Source organism: Ruditapes philippinarum, unplaced genomic scaffold, assembly GCF_026571515.1.
Source record: "Ruditapes philippinarum isolate M1 unplaced genomic scaffold, ASM2657151v2 ctg856_1_1_1_1, whole genome shotgun sequence".
Lineage (NCBI taxonomy): Eukaryota > Metazoa > Mollusca > Bivalvia > Venerida > Veneridae > Ruditapes > Ruditapes philippinarum.
The window spans coordinates 252,687-275,251 of record NW_026862309.1 but is presented as its reverse complement, the minus strand read 5'-3'; the positions used below and the strand labels follow the sequence as shown (position 1 = coordinate 275,251).

The following is a 22,565-nucleotide window of genomic DNA, read 5'->3' as shown; positions in this document are numbered from 1 at the left end:
ATTTTTTTCCTTATTTTAATGAAGCTTACCTTCGTTTTAGTCGATATGCAAAATTTCAAGAACGAATTTAGTGTGGATAGTTTTATTTCCACTTCTTTTAACCTGTGCATTTTTTCCTTAAAAATTGGCATATTTTTTAAGAATTTAAAGTACATTTATTTTCATTGAAAAAAAACAAAAAAAAACAGAACGGTTTAAGGAATTGCATGTTATTATGTATTGTACTCAACAATAAAAAGAAAAACATAATCCAGAAGTAAAAACAAGAATTCGTTTAAGTATGTATAAATTATCTGCCCTTGAAATGAACACAAATAAGTAGAAAATTCTAATTCTGGGGCAGATATCTCAAAAACGAGAATGATGACCCCAATGTTTTTCGCTTAAAATGTTTCTGTTATCATATTCTAACAACTTGTCAAGTTTAAAGAAATTCTATTGAACAATTTTCATTTTGCCTATATGTCTACATGTATATGAAAACTCCCGAAAACGTCCTTAACATTTTCTAAGGATGAAAAAGGGAGATGTACTAAAGCAAGGTAAATTATGGTTCCTTGAAATTGTCCTTCCTAATACACAAGTACTATAAATGGAGATAATTGAAAAAAAGCAATTTCAAGTAATGGTTCTTTGACTCTGCATTTTCGTTCACTTGTCTTTTAACGGTTTTAAGTTTCTTTGAGATATCATTGATATTAATGTAAAAATGGACAAGCATTATTAAACTCTGGGAAATAATTAAAAAATGAAGCATTCTTGTACATTGCACTTTCACCAGTCTCTGTAACTTTGTCAAGTTCATGTCAAATTCCTTCAAAATCTTTAAAAAAATTCTCACCAGGGGGTGACTGTAATATTGCTAGCTCTTCCTTTGGAGAGCATAAAATTACAAAGGGCTGTAGCTACAAAATTTGGCTAAAAGAGCAATATGGTTCTTGAACATATTTCATTGACAAGATCTATCTACCTGTTAAGCATTATGTCGATACTTGCTATACCAAAGATATGCCAGGTTGGGGGTCAGTTGACATTGCTTTAAAGATCCTGTATGTTGTGATCAAAGTGGTAGACCACACTAGATGAAATTATATATATGGACTTAAAATAAAGTTTCTTGTATCTTGTATGTACATAATTATGCAAATAAAACAATTTTCAAATATCGAAGAATATGTAAAATATGTACTGCAAATATGTGTGCATATTATATGTTATCATTAAAATATATGCACTCAATTCTTATTGTAAAATTTGACTTAAACTTTATAGAAAGTAAATTTTTTATAACCTCCCTTTATTTACATGAAATGTTAAATATCTTTATAAATAATGCTTTTTGAAGCCTACAATATATGTATTTATTATCGGAATCATACACCGTAACTTAGTATTTCCTTATAAGGAAGTAATCGGAAGTTATGTTTTTGGCGGCAATAGTGCACGAGTTTCTTGTGATTAGTAAAGCGGGCATTCTTAAATGTTTCTTACAATTGTTTTCTTTTTCAGGATTATGCACAGCTCAGAGCAAAGTAAACGTGTGTCTTTATACGCAAAAAAAAGAAGAAAAAAAAGGGACTTTCAAAATTGATGAGGCATATTCATTTAATTCCGTTTTGATTCATTGTGAATTATTATTCTGTTTGCATATAATTATGTACATGAACTGAGTTTATTTCAGTGACAAATTATCTGTGTTTTTGTTTATTTATAATTTTCAAAATTCGTTTCCTTTTTCCATTATGACAAAAATTTTTAGACCTCTAAATTTGGGTTTTATGTCAGGTAGGTTCGAAGGAGCCGCTGGTCTTGAGCCTGGATTAATCCTTCATCAATACCCCCCCCTCCCACGTTGGAGTTAGGGTTGGGTATCCCGCTCGCAGCAACCTGACTTTTCGAACATTTCCAAAAACTTCTGTTTCTACAAAACTCTATTATTCAGTTATATTGGAAAGTTTATATTTCTTTACTTTTACACGAATATTTGGCATCTTTTAACAGATGAATTTGCTTAGTAAATTTATTACTATAAGTCATATGGAAGCTTTTTTGGACTTTTGTCTTAACAAAAATTGATATGAAGATTTATATCCAGAATTTTGTTTTTGTTGGTTGGGAAAATAAACGGTTAGTGGAGACGGCTTACAAATACTCCCTCTAGCCTCTTTAAACTCTGTGTTGTGTTGTTTATTATTTCAAAGGTGTATTATTAAAGAATGTAAATGATTTATGCTCGTTTGAGTGTAACGAATTAGAGCATAATGATAAATCTTAATTTACATCATATTTATGATTTAAAACCATAAAAATTGTGTTACAGGACCTTTGACAAGGGGTTTATTAGCCCTAAAGCGCTCAACTGATGAAAGGACAACCTTTGACCTCAAAATCAACACCGTTGAAAACTTTTTAATTGTATGGGACAGAAAGGGAAAACCCACGACACCTTATAACACCGTGTATATCCAGTAACGCCGGAATGTGAAAATAACGCACGATTCGTGCAATAAGTAACGCAGAATTGTGCAATAAATGGCGGATAACTGACAGGATTTCCAACGCGGTAAGTAAACTGGCCAATATATTTTTTATTTAATCGAACTGGAAAAAAGGAATAGCCGCATACGGCTGCGAAGACATTACTCTTTATCCCTCATCAAGATTATTTCCACGAAATTGTTTACTTTTCAAGATCATTCGTGAAAATGATGGCTTGACCACCGTTTTGAGCGAGATTTTGGCTTTTTGTCGGCTCTTATAAGTACAACAATGCATATTATACCGTATAATTTCGATTTTCGGTAGGCAAGTGATATTTACTAAACTTCTGCTGATATAAAAATTGAAATAAACTGATAAAATGTGATTGAAGTCGTTTTTATGAAGTAACGCCGATGTACGTGAATTGTTTGAACAGTCTTGATCTTGTAGAGAATATTGTTTCCTCTAATTTATCTAAAGCTTTACATATAAGAAAAACAATCACCCAACGCAATGTCAATTTTGACCATATAATCACATTTCAATTAAAATTGGTAGAGATCCCTCAGATGTTGTTTGATGCCAAATGTCTTGGGTATTAGAAAAGCAGATAATTATTATACCAGACACTTTTATTACAGATAAATTTAGATATAGCTCTGTGATTATACATACCCCAAAGCACTTCAAGAAAATCAAACTTGGGGGAAAAAGTACTAAAAAGTAATAATGTTATGTGCGATAAATGACCATTTTTTAGTATTAATCACAATTATTTCTACTGTGTTGATTACACAGTGAGGGCTATTTTCGCATATTTGACCTCATTTCAGTAATTTATATGGACTTTAAGTGTTGTTTGCAACACATACTTAACATATTTTACTTAATAAATACAATTTAAAATTTTTCATGAAACATGAAGCTGGAGGCATACTGCTTTAAGAAATTGTTGACAACAAACAAGGACTGACAGGGATCAAAATAAGCTCACCATGAGAACATGCTCAGGTAAAGTAATAAATTAACATAAAAGGCAGTAATAGAATTTATAATTTTATTTTCATCTTTAAGAAGCCATATGTACATAAAGAACAATAAATAGAAAGAGTGTAAAAGATGTAGAATGTGACAAGAAATAAAATGACCTGGAAAATGACTTGTCATAGCCAGACTATTTAAATGACATTGACTAGTAGTTTAAAAGGTTGTGTTCAACAATAACATACATCTAGTCAAATGTTTACATTATTGCTCAAATGTAGACAAAAAGCAACTTTTAATTCCCATAAGAAATTGTCTTAGTTATAAAAAGGGTTTCCTAAAAAATGATTTTCTTTTGCGATAACCAGTGAAAGGCCCTATAAAAATACATATATATATAAAAGAAAATTAAGAAATATAAAAACAGGCAATCTAAACAATAAGGTTTACGCCTTAATCATGGACAAATCCATCATAATGAATATCCTGATTTAAAAAAAAAATTATTAAAAACAGAAAGCTTGTCAACCAAGATGGAATGCAAGTTTTTAAAACAAAATTAAGACAAATATATCACAATTACTCAGAAAATGGATGAGCACATTCTTTTTTCCAGATGACAGAATTTGATGGATGCAACATATTTCTCCCCCAAGTATATAACTTCTAAAACATTTACACCAAGAAAAAATTGCACGTAAAAATCATTCACAATCCAAAACAATATATACTTGACAATGATATAAAATAATAAAATAACATCATTTATAGCAAATTCGATATACCACTTAAATAGGCACTGAATAAAAGTACAATTCATATGAAATTATGACTTATCAATTCATAGTATACAAAGTTTGTAAATAACACACCAAACCGCAAACATGAACATAAATGTATCTAATTCGGTAAGTCCTACAGAAATAAAAAATGATTTATTGGATTGTGAATAAGAAAGTATCTTTTTGTTCGTTTAATTTAATAGAATAGTCAATCATTTCTTTATATTTGTTAGATATTTAAAAATTCACAGTACAACATTTCGGGACTTGCCAATGAATACTTGGAATCATTTAAAAGTTCTGAACATGAACTGAATCTGACAAGGCAGTTTGTTAATAATGCTCTTTGTATTCCTGCGACAGAGCCTGTAAAACTGGAAATACTGTCCACATCCGTTCACACCCAACATGACATCAACAACTAGTCCCACAATTGGTAAAAAATATGTAGCAGTCAGTCTTTACTTAGAGGTCATCATGGTCACAAATTCTAAAAGCACAAAAATACAAATTAAGAATAAATGTCATTGCATAAATTCAACAAAGTTTCTCAGGCATTCCAAAAATTATCAGAGAAATCAGCCCTCAACAACAAGGGTATCCCAAAGAACCCTGGACACCAAATACTGGGAAGGAACTCCAAAACTGGCATGCTAACAAAAAAATCCTGGTCTAGTGACTACAAAGATGATAAGGAGTTTCAAGACACAATTTTCTATTGTGGCAGTGCAAGTCTTCAAAATTGCTTCTTCCTTTGTGAAAGCAATTCTGTGAAAATCAAATAAATTTTATCAAATTGCTGAATTCATCATGTAACTTTTTTTCATACATTCCTTTCAGAAAGGACTCCTAAAATCAAAAGGTATTTCCCTCTGGTTATCCAGCTAAAACGTTGTTCAACACTGAAAATAAATTATTATAGTCATGTTTTTTCTTTTCCTCTGCCTATACAGAAGTCCTCCCCTTCACAATTCTGGGGAGAAAAGTCTTGCTGACACTTTTAAAATTAGGAATCCCTGACTGGGATGAGTGGAGAAAGTCTGATAAACTTAAATTACTTTATAACAAATTCAACAGCATAAAAATACTCAAGAACATAAAAATACCCAAGAATAAACTATATTTTACAGACATTTTACTTTTACTAAAGAATAACTATCATTAAAGACTTCAGCTGCAAAACTGTGCAGAACTCTTTGGTTTACACACCATTAAGCATTTCACTAGCCTTTGTTAAGCATTTTACTTTTAACAAAATGGTGGGTACAACAGACTGGTTCTCCACTTAAGGAAAGTCAGGATTTAAAAAGCTACTATGTGTAATACTTAAAGTATAAAAAAGTTTTTTGTGTCAAACGCTGAAATGGTGTCTGTACAATAAATTTTCTAATGAGGCATCTATCAACTTGTTCATAAATATGAACAACTAGATGCCCAAGGGCAACATGTTCAGCCTGCTGTCACATCTGATCTTGAGGTATGCCCTAAAGCTTTGACCTAGTCAAATGGTTCTTGCGGCGAACATGCAGTCAAATTATGTTGATCTTCTGTACCAGCACGGTTCTTGCCCACAACATGCCGTCTCATTATTGGAGCATACCGTATTATTATTGTGAACACTTGTGATAAGTTTTTTTGAAATTCTGCCTACTAATGACAGAGTTACAACCCAGACAAGCATAATCCAGATGATAGTAAAACCTTAACATCTGACCTTGCCAATTGGTTCTTGCGCGTGACACGCCATCTTATCATATTGAACATTTGTGCCAGGTTATTTGAAATTTCACCAGCTAGTGATAGAAAAATGGTGGAGATAAGCTGTTTGGGGTCATTATTTTGCATTTGAACTTCAAGTATGACCTTGACCTTTGATCTAGCCACATGGTTCTTGCACATGAAATGCTGTCTCATTATTGTGAACATTTGTGCTAAGTTATTTGAAATTCTGCCGACTTGTGACCGAGTTACGACCAGGACAAGCATAATCCAGACAGTAGCACGTACATACACCAAATCCCCATTGTGACAACTATGCCGAACTCTCCGCAAGAGGGCTTGGCAAAAGTTACCTCTATTAAATCAGATAAGCAATTAAGACCAATGACTCTGGCTGAACCAAGACTGATTGCCATTTAATGAAAACAGTTAGGCTTTTGGTACCGAAACATTAACACGTTATTGAATGTATTTACTACAATCAGAAATACTTTAACTAGCTTTCTCACTAGAAGCCTGAAAAATTTCTAGGACACTACTTAAGTTATAACTGGACATAAATCATCTTACCTTCGTAGTTTACTTGACCATCACCATCAATATCAGCTTCTCTAATCATTTCATCTACTTCTTCATCTGTAAGTTTTTCTCCTAGATTTGTCATCACATGTCTCAATTCAGCTGCACTAATAAATCCATTACCGTCTTTGTCAAATACACGGAATGCTTCACGAATTTCTTCTTCTGAGTCTGTGTCTCTCATTTTTCTAGCCATCATGGTGAGAAATTCTGGAAAGTCTATAGTTCCATTACCTGAAAGTAAAAAATAACTAACTGCATGTTGGTTTATACATATATAAAATTTTCAGGATATTTTGTATAAGGCTCTCTAAGTAGGAAATAATGAAACAAGTGTTTAAAATGGGTGGAGTAGGGAAACTTTAAATATATATGTCAAACATTCCAATTGGAAACAAAAATTCATTTCTTAACAATGATCAACAGGAAAACATTTTTCATAACGATGATACTATACATTATTAAAGGTTTTCTCATTTCTGAAAAAAGCTTTTCTAATAGCCATGTAGTTCAGAATAAGGTTCATAAGTTGTACACCATATGGTTAATTTTGCATTCAGGTGACATTTCAAGCATATAATTATCCTATATTGTCAATTTTTCAGTTCCTAATAGTGCCTATAATATTAGCAGTCATACCTTAACAGAAACAACATAGCTCAGTAAAAGCCTTTTTTGAAAAATCATCCTCATCTAACAGAAGCCTGCTCCAGTATAAATTTTTGATGTACCTAATACTGTTTTAATACTGGAGGTACTGACAGATACTGCTATTGTTGTATTTATTTTCAGCTATGTCATGGCTCAGGACTGTTCACTTTTAAGGGGGTAAGATGTGCAAGCGGCTTGTCTGCTCAGTCAGAAGATCTGTGTAACAGTATTCCTCAGGGTACGGGTTGGGGTCCCGGTCAGGCTGCCCATTTTCTCACTTTACAACATTTGGTGCCCAACATGGGGCCATGACTGGATAAAGCTCAGAGTTTAATTAGCATTACTCTGTAACCCTTAGAAATTTGAGAACAATTTTAATATAGCAGGGGAGTATGTCACAGTTCAGAACTGTTCACTATCAAGGGGAGATGTATAAGCAGAAACGGTATTCCGTGGGTCCCAAGTTCGAATTCATGTAAGGCTATACATTTTCTCCTGTCACACCTATATAGATTTAAAGCAAACCAAAGTTATCTTTAATGATAAGTAGTTTTCAGCATCACAAAGGAAGACACTGCGTACCTTCTATATATTACTTTCAAAACAACTGCATATCAAAAGAACAAATGTTGAAAAAAGTTACATGTAGCAACTTTAGAAATGTTGCTTTTCCAATGCTTGATAATTATCAGCAAAAAAAAAATGCTTCAAAACTAACCATCGGCATCCACCTCATTAATCATGTCTTGTAACTCTGCTTCTGTAGGATTCTGTCCCAAGGACCTCATTACTGTTCCCAACTCTTTTGTTGTGATTGTGCCATCACCATCCTTGTCAAAAAGACTGAACGCCTCCTTAAATTCTGAAAAATTATAACAGCTTGAGCAATAATTCTTTTAAATGGCAAAGAAACATAACTTAGTATTCAATGTCACGATAAGGATCTTGAATACACAGAACTTTTGAATAAAACCAACATATTCAACTATTAAATCTTCAATTTCAAATAGGTAAAATCAAAGTGTTCTTTAATGGCATCCACTACAATGTGTACTGCAGTCAAGATGATTTGCAATTACCCACCTGATGCCGCTGAGGAAAAGGTTTCATTTCCCAGTGCACTGCCATGACAATGTGGCAGTTTTAGCCCCCAAAAAGAGATATATACAACTCACAGTGCGGATATTTAAGCAGAGATTTTATCATCTCTGTCCCAACAGATTGATCATTTTGTTACCAGTGGTTTGTGAATCCAAGTCAAATTCCTATAGATAAGTTTTTACAATCGTAATTGATGGTCAGCATTACAATAAACTATAAATTTTCCAAAAAAAATCGCATTCTATCAATGACAATAACAAAATGCATTTACAAATATATGTCTTTTATGGAGATTTCAACTCTAATTTCAATCATGTTCGGAAGGTAAAACATACCAGCAATTTGTTCTTCAGTCAACTGGTCAGCCTGAAAATAAATATTAAAGTTAGAGTATAAATAAACATCAAAAGGATTGTTATGTTAATTCTTGCTTTGTGAATACCAAAATCAGGAATTTACAAATGTATTATACAACTAGTAATATAAGCACAGTAAAACACTTGTTTTCAAAGTTAATTATACTAATGAGTTTATTTTTGCTTAAAGGCACATTATGCCTCAGAAACTAATATCTACCGTATTTCCCCTTCTTTAGAAAGGACAAACATGAGTTTCATAGTGTTTCAATAATGGTTTCAGAGTATATAAGATCCTTATGACCTGAAGAAAGTGGACCTGACTGTGATGTTATTTGTTTTGAAAGTAGCAAAATTGTAAACAAACTCCGATACAAAATAGTGAACCATTATACCTCTACTGATTTCTAAAACCTGAAAAAGCAACAGATGCAAGTAATTGTTCAGGTAGGCTATATATTGCCCATGATTAACTTCTTCGAAAGTATAACACGACATCAAAAATATTTCTGAGGCACAATGGGCCTTTAAACACTCTATCACAAGTTCAAAATCATCCTTATAACATTGCTATTACATATTTCAAGCTTGAATATATCAACAAATTTGCCATGCTTGAAGCATTCAAAAATAAATTCATTACTGTAGTTAGAAGATTAGACGGTAAAAAGTATCGACTCACCATTTTAGATTAGTTTCCTGTCACAACAACTAATACTCGGTGATGTTACTGATGCTGAGGAAATGTATAGTATTAATCCGCTGGATAGAAAACTATGTACGTCTAAACGAAAAATCCAACAATAACTTTTACAAAATAACAACGCGAACAGTACATCAAATCGTTAACAAAAATTCGGTTTCTATATCCTTCTTAGCTTCATAAGTAAACTGCCTCAGCAAAACATCATGCATACTACTTTTTATCATGTTATCTGCCTACATCCTAATTATTTGTTAAACCCTCTCTCATTGGTTAGAATTTACCTGCATTGCGACAGCTGCCGCAGTATCGGCGAAAACAGATAATCAATAGCGAGATGCCACAAGGTGTCCACAACAAATCATCAGCACACAAAAGCTATCGGCTTTATTATTCATCTGAACCAATTACAAAAAGCTGGCCTTGTTTCAATTCACTGACTGTTGTAAAAATATTGTTTTGCTAGGATGTGACTGGTACATGCATATTTATTCTGGAAAGGTGTGTACACTCACAGCGATCGGAACGTGGAAATAAATACCTGAAATATGAGTTGAGAAATTGTACTCTTCGGTTATACAATTATGTTTATTTAATTAGCTTACACATAGATCTAATTGATCAAAGCAAAAAACTAGCTCTTGAAATTATTTATTTTAGACCTAATTAATTATTTGAACTTAGGAAATCTCTAGAGTAAAATACCCATATTTCGATACCTTACAATAAATTTTCGTTACAATTTAACATTTTTATGACTATCCTAATTTCGACACTGCAATTTACAGTATCCGACATTTTCGCGCGCTTTTCAAACACTAATTCTTAGGTAGCATCTAAGGTTTTCCATGTTATAATAGTATTTAAGCTTTGTCCGTTGAGGGTCCGGTATTTCAACATGGTGATCCTTAATTCGACACTCTAATTAAGGTTTAAGAAATACATTAAAAGTTCAAATAATATAAAAGTAAAATGAATTCCAACACTATTAATAACAATTTACGACCGAAACATAATTATGAAAGAATATTGCATTAAAAGGAAGATCTGTTCATCTCTTGAATCAGTAAAAATGTGCACGTGTAGATACATTTTTGTATGTCTTACACTTATAATTTTATTATAGAGAAAAAGGTTAATTATTTATCTTTGAACCGGGATTTCGAATTACATTGCGCCAGCAGTGTACATTATGTACCATGGACAGGCTGTATAACGGAAACATTTCTTTTTTTATATTAGTTCTTAGTTTAAATCATAGGCCTACTCTGAATACATAATCGGTAGAGTTCATTAATTATAATTAATTATGTATCTCTGATGGCCAAAAGTAAAGCAAGTCTGCCACTTAACTAAGGGAGCCGGTGTAGCGTGTAACTTACCGGTATTAAAATAACTGATACCGGCACATGTTTTTTCCAGGTAAATGGTCTTTAAAAGTGTGTTTCTTCCATATTTAATGATCTAAGAGTTAGACTTGTTAATTTTCATGCATAATTAACAAATAAGCGTAGTTTTGCAGTCAGCACTCACTGTTGTCAAACCAGTTGGTGCAATTCCCTTAAGCTTATCAGTTATAGCTCTCCTCAGTATGCCAAATATCATTGCTGTATTTTATCTTCTTTCATTTAACACCACTTTGAAACATAGACACAACGTTGATCAACTTTGATGGCGAACATCTGCAATATTTATTTTTTAGCTTCACTTGACATGTACATACACAATTAGGCAATTTTAAACACTGATATACCTATAGCTGAAGTTTATTTTAACTAAATACATTGTATACCTGCTTTTCAGAATAAACAACATCACGAAACATTACCATTACATGTTACTTATGAAATGTATTTTATTTTTAATTAAGAATTAATTAGCGACATCTGATACCTCAATAACGAACATCGTTAACGGAATATAGTTAATACTTATTCGTCCACAGCCAAATACAATATACGTACATGAAATGTCATATTTGGTCAGTTTGATTTAAGTTAGTTGATTCTGTCACATTTATCAAACTAACGAACCTCCTTTTAAATTTGGTTCCTACGTTCGACACTCACGCCTTGGCTCTAGATAAGCTGTTGAAGGTCCAGTTTGAAGAACAACTTCAATAAGTGTGTTTAAAAAGTTAACAATAGCAGAATATGACAAAAATTAAGTAGTATTTAGTCGACCTCTTACACGTTTCCGAACACCCCAGTTGCACAGAGCCATCGGTGATTGATCGGTAGTTTTTTTAGCCAAATTATGGAGTGAACCGATGACAACGTATTTAACACCGATATCACCTATTGGTCACCTGTTTTCCACCTATCAACTGCTATTGGGGAAAGATGAGTTTCATCGGTGAAAAATTACCGATTGGGATTTTTAAACACGTTTAAAATTCTCGATCGGTGAATTTTTTTTAAAAATAACCGACGGCAACCTATATCACGAGATATGCAAGCTCTTAATCACCGATATCGCCGATCGGACAAAGATAACCAAATATGAATCACCGGCCATATCTGACGGAAAGTGTTTAATCACTGATGACTAGCTATCAAACACCGATTAATCAGCGTTACGCCCGATTTAGCTCCGATTTACAAACGATAAAAACCAAAAGTATTTCAGCATTTAATCATCGACCCATTCCCGTTTGAGTTTGCTTTCTGTCACCGATGGCCGTTTACACAGAAAACCAGAAATAAAATCACGCATGACAACCGATCATAACAGCGAGTAAATTTAAAATTAAATGACCGATTGGGGACCGACCGTCTGTGTAACTGGGCCCTAAGAAGCCACTTTTTATGTTCACATTTTCGAGGCACACTTTCGTACTAACCAATGTCAGCGAAATCGGTACCTATGTGGTCTGAATTTTTTTCATGACGTCATCAAATGAATGATAGACGTAACTATCGATCAAAATATCAGTTAAAAAGCTTATTTTTGAGATTTCATGATGTTTGTTAAAAAGGTGTCGAATTAATGGGTATGTCGAATTAAGGTGCTAATGCTCTTTCAGGTCCTATATAATTTTGCAGATGATTATCCACTTATTTCTGAGGGGAATTATATAAATTATAATGTAGTACTATCTCTTATTAGTTTATATGTCGTTTCTAGATCTCAATATGTAGGCTACTTGTATATCTAAGGACAGTATGTTTATCCATCCATGCATTTATACATAATATGATATTATGCACGAAACAAAAAGTTTTTATTGTAATGGACTTACTTTATGTATTGAAAAAACAAAACAAAAAATAGAAAATGTAAAAAACACCAAAATTATTAGGTAAAAATACTTTTTGTCACAATAGTGCAAAGATTTGGAAAAGAATACCATCTAATATACGTTTTTCTAATTCTCTGACATCTTTTAAAAATAAGTATAAAAACTTATCTTGCAGATCAAATAAATATCTTAATGCATAACTCTGTCATTATGTTATAATAATTATTATGCATGTAAATTTGTTAAAATATTTGTAAATGAAAATCGTATAAATGATATTTAATATCTAAAATAGTTTTAGGACAAAATCTTAATGAAATACTAAGTAGTTGTTATTGTCTTATGATGTTTTGTGTTTGTGTTTCTTTATATTGTTTAGGAGGCCACATATCGCATAGTTTGGAACCTTTTTCTTTGTTCTTGCCATATGCACTTCTCTCTCTCTCTCCCTTGTGCCACTTGTTTTAAATGGAATCAGATAAAATAAACCAATACCAGCCAATGCTGTCGTAAGCTTACTTACAACTATTTATGACAAGACCAAAACAGAATAAAATAACCCTTGTAAACGTAAAGACGTCCAATGTTAGAGACGGATTGTTAACTGTTACCTTTTCGATAAAGTAATGTTGATTCAAGATTTTTTTTTTCTTTCAGTGGAATTAATTCATTCAGTGGATGTACCTTTTGATTTTAGCAGTTGTATATATGAGAATAAATTCATTTCATTAATTATCTTTGGTTATTTTATAATTTATCTATTTATTTTTATTTATTTTTTATCTAATTTATATTTATTACTACTTGGACTGTTCGTTTACCCTGTCCCATTGGAGCCTCTGTGAAAAAAGTCCACTGATATATAGAAGGTGTGAAAAGAAACTCAACTGTTATTTATTAGTTCAGTTTTTCCTATATGAATCAATGAAAAAAACTACACTGTTAAATATCAATACAGTTTTCAAATGCTCATTGAAAGTGAACTGAGTATAATAGGTAAGAAAAGAACAAAGAAAAGTTCAAAACCATGCGATAAGAAATAAATAAATTATTGTTATAAACCGATAAACTGATAAACCAGTCATTGCATTTCGGTTCCACGTGAAATAACACGTTAATGAAATTTTAGGGGAAAAAACAATTACGCAAAACTCGACCGGGCAACGCTTTACTCGTACATGTTCGCTTTTAATTAAGGTAATGTACTATATTTATACCATAAGTTTTTCATACAACCATATTAGAAGTAATCTATTTGAAAATTCAAACATTTTTTCAGCAGATATATGAATTATACACTTTAATTAATTCCTTACGGAAATCAATAGCTTATGAGAATATATTTGTTCTGTATACTTAAACTGTCATCATTGCAGATGAGGCAGTATATATTATTTTCTTGAAGGAAGTCGAAACCCTTAAAAACTTTTTTGACCATGCTTATTAATTATACAGGGTGATAACTGTTCAATTAGTAAAGAGTCTCCGTACTTAAAGTTACATTATGCATTTCCCATCCAAGAATATATAGTGACAAAACAGGTGAATGTCAAAATGAATAAGTTTATATTCTACCATATTTATCCCGATAAACAAATCGTGTGTTTCAAGGAGATTTCTGTAAATATTCATCTCAATTTACCTGAAGTGTTCGATTTACTAATATAAAAGAGTGGGACAGCCTTTTTTTAAACATTTCCAATATCAACTGTTGGTCAATCGCCGTTTTCACAACCAATCTTACAATGTACAGTCAATTCAGGCTTTATTCAGCTCAAATTTACAATGAAAATATGATCATAATATGTCACTTTAATATAAGTGATACAAAATGTCACTTTAATATAGGTGATACAACAGCATTATTTCCTCTGAGAATAGTCAAAAGTTACAAAAGGTACATAATCATAGTGTTGATATTTCCAATTACAATGTATTGCCAAGACAGCACAGATAATCGTGTCCGGGTCCTTCAATTCAACATGTCAGTCCTTATTAAATAAAATGTGACATTCCGGTGTTTGTTTATTATTATTTTTGTTATTATTTTCTCTTCAATATTTCTATTATTGTGCTCGGTTTCCCATGAGAATAAGATAAAAACAATTGCATTCTTGTTCAAAACCGATTGTAACAATTCAAAAGATTATTGTCGAACAGACAAAGGTGTGAATAAAGAGTGTAAAATATGCGGTCGAGATGTCAGGACTGATTTACATTGTATATTGCCTTGAATTACATTCCGTTAAGTCTATTTCTTCTCATTGTCAATTTAAGGAGATTTTTAAATTGCTATATCGCATTAGAACAGAAATGCATTTGTTATTCGAGATCCGGAAGGCCCAATAAATACAAACAAGCTGTTATATCATTCTAAATTTTGCTATTCAGCATAAGATATTCTAACAATCAAACTAAAGAATGTCCTTTATTTCACATCTTGGATCATTAAAATGGAAAACATTTAGCCTTCCACATTTTGCCCAGTGATTCTTTGTTGGAGCCGGAACAGGTCCTGCACCAGTGCAAGGATCTGAACGGATGTTATTTTCCCACTGTCCGTTGACGACAGCCTTTAACTCGAACCAACCATTTTCAGTTTTGCTACAGTCCATGTCTATATCCACCAACCAATAGTGATTCCCGTATCTAAAACATTCAAAAAACAACATTTTTGAACCGCTCGTATGATACTGACATATCAATCGAACATTAAAATTAAAAGTTTTGAAAACGATAGTAGTTTAAAAATATCGATTTTACGAATTTTTAATCAAAGTGAGAAATAAAAATAATTGTATTACGCATTAAAAGGACTGAATGCAGGATGGTTTAAATCATTTGTTGTCCAGACGGCCGGTGTTCCTTGAGCCAAAGCGTCATTGAAACGCCCTTGATTAGGTTCTGCACCTTGCCAGTCCAAAAAGTTATCATTTACAGACCACGCATTGTACTTAGCATAGTGTGATCCATTTCCAATATGACGATCTTTAATCGGAATCACGCAAGGGTTTGATGCGGTAACTGTTTGAAGGTGAGCACATTCTGAGAGAAGACAAGCATGGGTTTGTTTATAATTGTTATTAGAGCATTACAATAAGCACTAGTAAAATATTCTTTTGAAATATTGAACGCATGTAACGTTTATATGTTAACAATTGTCTTTACTTATTGATTTGCAACATACCATCATATAACTATAAATATATAAAGAATAAACAAGTCTACTATGTATAACTAGAAATTGATTAATATAACAACTGTATAACTATTAATGAAAACACTACAACTATGAAAATCAACCTGGATGTCGGTCTTTATCAAAGCCACCTCGAATAAACAAATCTTGTCCTTCTTGAGTTGGTCGTTCAATTAAAATAACAGTTCTTTTGAAATCAGATGTCGGTGTGGATGTTAGCGATGCAGTTGTTGTTGTCACATGATTGGTGGGAAATGAAGTATTTAAACTAGTTGAATGACTTGTTGTTGTTGGACCTATTAGTTGGCCATTTGTTGAACCTGTAGCGGAGCTTACAGTTGTACCAGCATTCATATAAGGTCGCCCTGAAGCAACGATAAAAATTGTTTTAAGAACACTGATCTAGTTTTACTCTCGGGTCCGTTTTAGTTACTTTAATGAAAATCATGTAAACAAAGTTATCAAACCCTTTATAAAGCATTTTCATTTGTGCATTTGCTTTTTCGTAATAATGATGATTTTTAGACGTAAATTATCTTGAGTTTTTTCCAGAAAAAGTAAAATGATGTTCTGTTTTACCTAAAAATCTACAGATTTAAAATATTTGGCATGAAAACGTCGCTGTTTAAAATTTTTACCAATTAAGACACTGGTCACATGTAAAAATGCCATTACTTTGAAATATATATTTCTCGAAATAAGTGGTTTTGTCTACATTCCGAATAATTCCAGCTGATTAAATTAAAACAATGGTAAGGTGTATTTCACTATTTAACTATTGCCGATGATTAAAACTAATATTGATCATTTATATGATACATGTATCTACCAACAATAAAGGCGACAACTGGTTCATTCTTATCATCAATCACAATGGTGGCCATTCCGGTTCCGTCAACTGAAATCTGATTGGCACAATCGGAAATGATGTCACAGTATTTCCCCGGCGGAAGTCCTGTCTGCAGCGTCATGTTCATATGACCGTCACGCGCCATAGCGAAAAATCCTTTGTTCCCTCTAGAGAAAGCTATCTGATCATTACGGTTGTAAACATTCTCTTTCTTTGTACCAACAACAGCATTTCTAAATGCAACCATGTTTGCTACAGAGCGCCATCTATGTTCACAAACCCAACCATTACCACATGATATATTGTCTTGTTTGATTGTCACATCTTTAATCGAATAGTCAAAATTATGCGGGGGTCCAAGATCAGTGTTTTCTCCAAAATAATAATTCGACATCACTCTGGTAAATCCATAATCGTTAGCCAAAGTGTAGGCCACTGCCATTTTATACTCTGTTTGATTCATAAAAGTTAACACGGCTCCTTTATCTCTGACGTTATCGTGATTGTCTACAAATATAAAGGCGTGGTTTGAGTCAGTCATGTTGTCATGGTAATTAACTGTATCATTAAGAAGACGAAAGTCTGTTATACCATCTTTAATTTTTAGACAATATCTAAACTCGGTCACATAACCAAGAGGTGTGTACTGTTGTGTTGTTATAGGATTGTTGCCGATATCATACACCTCATGGTAGAAGAATGGTCGACCTCCTTCCGGTAAATCCTTTACCTTTTCTTGTATTGCAGTAATGTCTTTTGGCCACATATGTCTAGCTGCGTCCACGCGGAAACCCGCAACTCCATAATCTATTAAAATATTTAAAAACGCAGCAATTTTATTTCGGACATATTCAAGACTTTGATCTAAATCTGTGAGTTCTAAAAGGTAACAGTTCTTTACTATTGGAACATTGGTTGATGAATTTAATTCACAGTGTTTGTTGAAATGCTGTGCTTGATAGGGGACTTCAGGAAAATCGTAATTATTAGCATCATAATAACTGCCCGCTGTTCCTGTACCATTATGTCCTAGCGCGGCCATATGGTTTATCACTACATCTACATATATTCTGAAAGATTAAAACTTAGTTCCATTTCATGTGAAAAGGACAGTTGTAGTTTATTACGTAGTATCTTTCAAAAATGAACTTTAATCAAACAAATATAGAGTAATAATATAGAGTATACTTTTCTTAATACAACAAATCCAATACTGTAACATGATAGACGACTGGTCTTGGTCAAAACGTTTGCAAAGTTTAATCATTTCTGTGTAATTCTGAAATTGACGTATGGATCAAATATACGTTAACTGTCTTAATATGAAAAATAAAGGACACATTGAGAAATATAATTTAATGATTTTCATATTTCAGGACTCTTTTAATGAATTCTTATCTTTACCTGACGCCCACTTTCTTGCACCTGGCGACCATAGCAGCGAATTGAGCGGCGGTACCACTGCGACTGTGTAATTTATAGCTGACGGGCTGATAACTCTCCCACCAAGGTCGAGGAGGAGATGTCACAATCACGTGCTCATTGACGGGGGAAACCTTCAATGTATCAGTGTCATGAATGATTTGAAAATAATCACGAGTTCAATGATTGAATATATCATTGTTCGTTACTTCCTATACATTACCCATGACTTTAACAAATCGTGGTATTTCAAAAATTATACATGCTGATGCAACAGAAGACAAGTTTTAAAAACGATTGTATCTAAAATAAATTTGTTTACATTTTTTTGGACACTAAATTACCTGTCAGTCCTCAGTGGAGCTCCTTCAAATGAATATTAGTAGTATTTAAAAGAATGATTCATAATAATGTGTATACAAATATTTATCAGCAGTAATTTAAAACAAAGACAAATGTTTAAAATATTTTTGTCGAACCTGGACGCCACAAAATCCCTTCTTGGATAGGAAGCGTTCACATTCTAGTGCGACATCTGACCATTTCCACTCAAACAGATGAACAATTACCTGTTTACCATTACAATGTGGGTCCGTGTACTCACCAGAAGTTGTTGATAGGTACACTTTATAAATCAGATTATAAAATTTGTATCATATTACATCTGATGACTTCAGGGATGTTCAATGTAAAAAATATGTAATCTATACAGTGCCAAATTATAGATCGTTATTTCAATAAATTTTAAGACTGATTTTGTGGAAAAAAGGAGAATATCCAGTGTCATTTATTCACGCGTATACTTTATCTGGGACATATGGCTGCACGCCGTATTATGTCCCATAGTTTACATAATGATTTTAAGTGTCTTGGTTTACTAGTAGACAGTCGTGGGTTCGATCCCCGGGAGATACTTTGGTAGTTTAGCACGGAGGAAGGTAGTCTTGTACTGGTGTAACTCTCCAGGATCGATAATTAGGAAACTACCCGCCTATATGACTGAAATACTGTTGAGAAAAGGCGTAAAATGAAACAAATAAACAAACAAACGGTAAGACCCCCCATCGCATTGAAGAATATTATCATTTCTGAAAAAGAGCCATTCTAATAACCGAGCTTTATTCATAAAAATGTCCATAACTTGTAAACCATACGGTAAACTTTGTTTAAATTTTACATACAGGTATCCTTTAGGCCTATGTCGTAAATTGTACAGTTCCTGATAGTGCACATTAAGGGGGTCATACTTTAATTAACTACGCTAATAAAGAATATATTGTATAAAATGACATTGAATTCGACCATTAAGCCCGTCAGAGAAAAACTACTGTCATGTTATGTTATGTTATGTTATGTTATGTTATGTTATGTTACGTTATATGACAAAAAGAACCACCTTAAATTTTTCATAGAAAACAACCGTAATTAAATTATATGCAGTGTTTCAGAAATGTACCAATGTAGCTTAAATAATTTTACAAGGAATTAATTATTGAACATGACTTTTAAATTTTGAAAACTTTTAATTTTTTACAATAATTTATGATGATGTGTATAGAAATATTAAATGACAATGTGCCGTCTATACTTCAAGATGCCATCATTTAATACCATGTACCGGTAGTTCATTTACATCAGGTTGGTTACATACTTTCGTACTACAAATTAAATGTACATGACTCTTGCTATGAATGCTTAATGTCTCCTACGGACCTGTCCATGTTTCAATCTGAACAGAACCACTTATCTTTTAAGAGAAAATACCAAAATATGTACTGACTATAGAGCGAACTGTACAGACCACGTTCTAACGGCCCTGGTGTGTCGGATGATCTTGGTATGCACTTGTCGCACGGTTAGAATCATAATAGGCAATCTACAAATTTTCTGTTTTACAAAAAAGAACATACCTGCAAATAAACATAACTTGACAAAACGGTCCATATTCTTAACAAGTCTTGGTATCATTGATAGTGTGTCTACGTATGATATCTCCAAATGACCTTTTTGTATATAGGAGGTTTCGTTATCTTTTATCTCTGACAGGCATTATTCTATTGTGTATCTTTTAATGAAAGTTTATAAATTTACCATTGTCTTATCAAACTGTGCATTTATGCCTTATTGAAATTATCACTAGTATATATGTAATGTTACAGAATTTGCAAACTAAAATTATCTAATTTTATTCTGATAGGTGTTTGATGCGCTAATAAACTAACAGATTTTTTTTAAGTTTTACATTTTCGTTTTCGTGTCATTTTTGATGTGGCTGATTTTGCTGTAGACTTTTGAATTAAATCTTAATTTCGTACTTAATCTTAAGAATTTTGTTCGATTACTTAAAATAAGATAAAATCCCCGGAATTATGTCAATTGCTCACTGTACAGTGACCACATAAAATCATGTTTTAACCACAATCGTGCACTTAGGTAATAGTCCAAATGTGTATCGTGCCAATATAAAAGGAAGATTCTTCTTGGTACCCTCATTAAGCATTAACTACATACTTATTGAATATTGCTGTAGTCTTTTTGTTAGTGCTTGTAATTAAATACATAGATAACGTTCTAAAGATTAGCTTTGTGTGTGTCAAACTAAAACCAAAGCTTTTATGAAGTATACATGTATATTTACACATAACAGACAAGAAAACTATTATATGATTCCTGAAAAAAATGTTTAATGTGTATAAAGCTATATATATTTGCTGTCTTATTGTTTATATTGTGATAAAAATTATTAAAGAATACATTAGAATGAAAGATATTTGCCAGTATATCTTATTCAAAGCAAGTGGGACATGTGTTTTATCATAGCAAACACTACTTAATATAGAAGAGAAATATTTTGTTCCGGAACATTTTATTCTATTCACATATAATATTCATGTATATAACATTGCATAGACATTCTGTGTCAAGAAACAATAATTATACATGTATTATGAAAACAACTGATTTTACGTTTGTTTTTTCAGTTTTTATAAAATATTTCATCAGATATAACTTTATACACATTATTGCCGATCGGCAGGAAAAGTTAGTTCCAGCAATTAACAAGGATGAACTCCAGCAGAGGTTGTTCCCCCATATTGTTAGTTTTGACTTGTTTGGTTTGTGAAAGACAAAGCCCAATTTTTCTTCAAATTGTGAAATTTTAGCATAATTTTCTTAAAATTGTGAAAGAATAAGCGCAATATTGACACAATTTTTGAAAGTCGATTCACAACAAAACTTTACTCTTTAATTTGTTTAATTCAAATTGCTTGAAATATTTCAACATGCAATGTTTTAATAGCCCCGATTACTTTATGTTGTGAATAAATAGGAATATTTATGGGTATTTAAAGGTATAAAACTGCTAAATATACTTTGAAAATGTATTGACAAACCTTTTTGTGGCAGCAATCACAAGTTTGTATTGTGAAAGTTGTGAATTTTGGAATTGTGAAGGGGCCTTGATAAGGCCCCTGTTATGTAGTGAAAAAAATCTCTAAAGTTAATAGCTTTATATGGTCGATAAAACAAGTAATAAGAGACAACTGGTCAATACCTGATTCAATGATAATATTATTGATCTGGAACTCCTAGTAAATAAATAGCTATTCTATAGTAGACAATAAATCAATCTGTGATTTTATTGCCAACATGATGGCGCTATAGCTCGCACCTCTGTTCTTTTATGTTGAAATAATTGTGTGACTTTCAGTACGAGCACCGCTCAATGTGTCAGAGTGTTTCATTACCAGAACTGACATGTGTGCGAACATGTATTATTAGTGTTATCTATATACATAATGTAATTCATCTACTCGCCGTTAAATTGACCATCTATTATTGAATTTCCCCAAGGAATCCTGTAGCATTTTAAAAATCATATCGGGTATTACAAAAATTAGGGGACCGGGTTTTTTTTTTTAGGTATAATATTAGGTATAATTAACAACAACAAGTTTTTTTTTATTGGGGGGGGGGGGTTTTTCCCACCCCCTTTTTTTTTTTTTCCCCCAACGCGGCTGCTATTAATTTTTATTTACTACATTGTGTAGCAATTATCACCATAAGTAGCTGACATATTATTTTTAAAGAAAATAAAAGCACATAAACACAATTAGGCTGGAAATGAATACATGTGTACGATAAAAACGCCTTTAACGGTCTAATAGTTATATTAAAGGTCTTGTTTATTATAGTGTCATCCCTACTGAAAGGGCCATCCATTTCTGACTTATGAGACACCCTTTGCTTGCATACCATGTACAGGATGTGTGTTGCGAAATTAACATTTATAAAAAGCAGTAAACAAACTAAGCAGCAAAAGTATTTGCAGCTTACACCCTTCTTCTTATTTTTCATTGCCACAAATCGGACTGCTCAAAGTTTCAAGTTGTTAAATCATTTTTTTCAGCTTCATCGTCGCTTTTGCTATTACAGTAGCCATGTTGGATGTAGAGGGCGGAGTTCCGGTTTTCACCGTAACCTTACGGCTACTAC

At 32.5% G+C, this 22,565-nt stretch overlaps 2 protein-coding genes across 2 annotated transcripts; both read right to left on the bottom strand.

The window, feature by feature from the left end:
• Positions 1–3,524: 3,524 nt before the first annotated feature.
• Positions 3,525–9,589, bottom strand: LOC132718620 (calmodulin-like). Its single transcript, XM_060702336.1, has 5 exons — positions 9,336–9,589; positions 8,633–8,663; positions 7,915–8,058; positions 6,537–6,779; positions 3,525–4,737 (listed from the first exon to the last, which is right to left on the bottom strand). Exons 1-5 carry the CDS (start codon positions 9,336–9,338, stop codon positions 4,709–4,711), a joined length of 450 nt encoding a protein of 149 aa, XP_060558319.1. The 5' UTR covers positions 9,339–9,589; the 3' UTR covers positions 3,525–4,708.
• A 5,371-nt stretch (positions 9,590–14,960) lies between these two features.
• LOC132718619 (alpha-amylase-like) lies at positions 14,961–20,124 on the bottom strand. The gene is made up of 7 exons (XM_060702335.1): positions 19,979–20,124; positions 18,548–18,693; positions 18,051–18,202; positions 16,626–17,716; positions 15,901–16,161; positions 15,402–15,642; positions 14,961–15,246 (listed from the first exon to the last, which is right to left on the bottom strand). Exons 1-7 carry the CDS (start codon positions 20,034–20,036, stop codon positions 15,012–15,014), a joined length of 2,184 nt encoding a protein of 727 aa, XP_060558318.1. The 5' UTR covers positions 20,037–20,124; the 3' UTR covers positions 14,961–15,011.
• Positions 20,125–22,565: the final 2,441 nt, after the last annotated feature.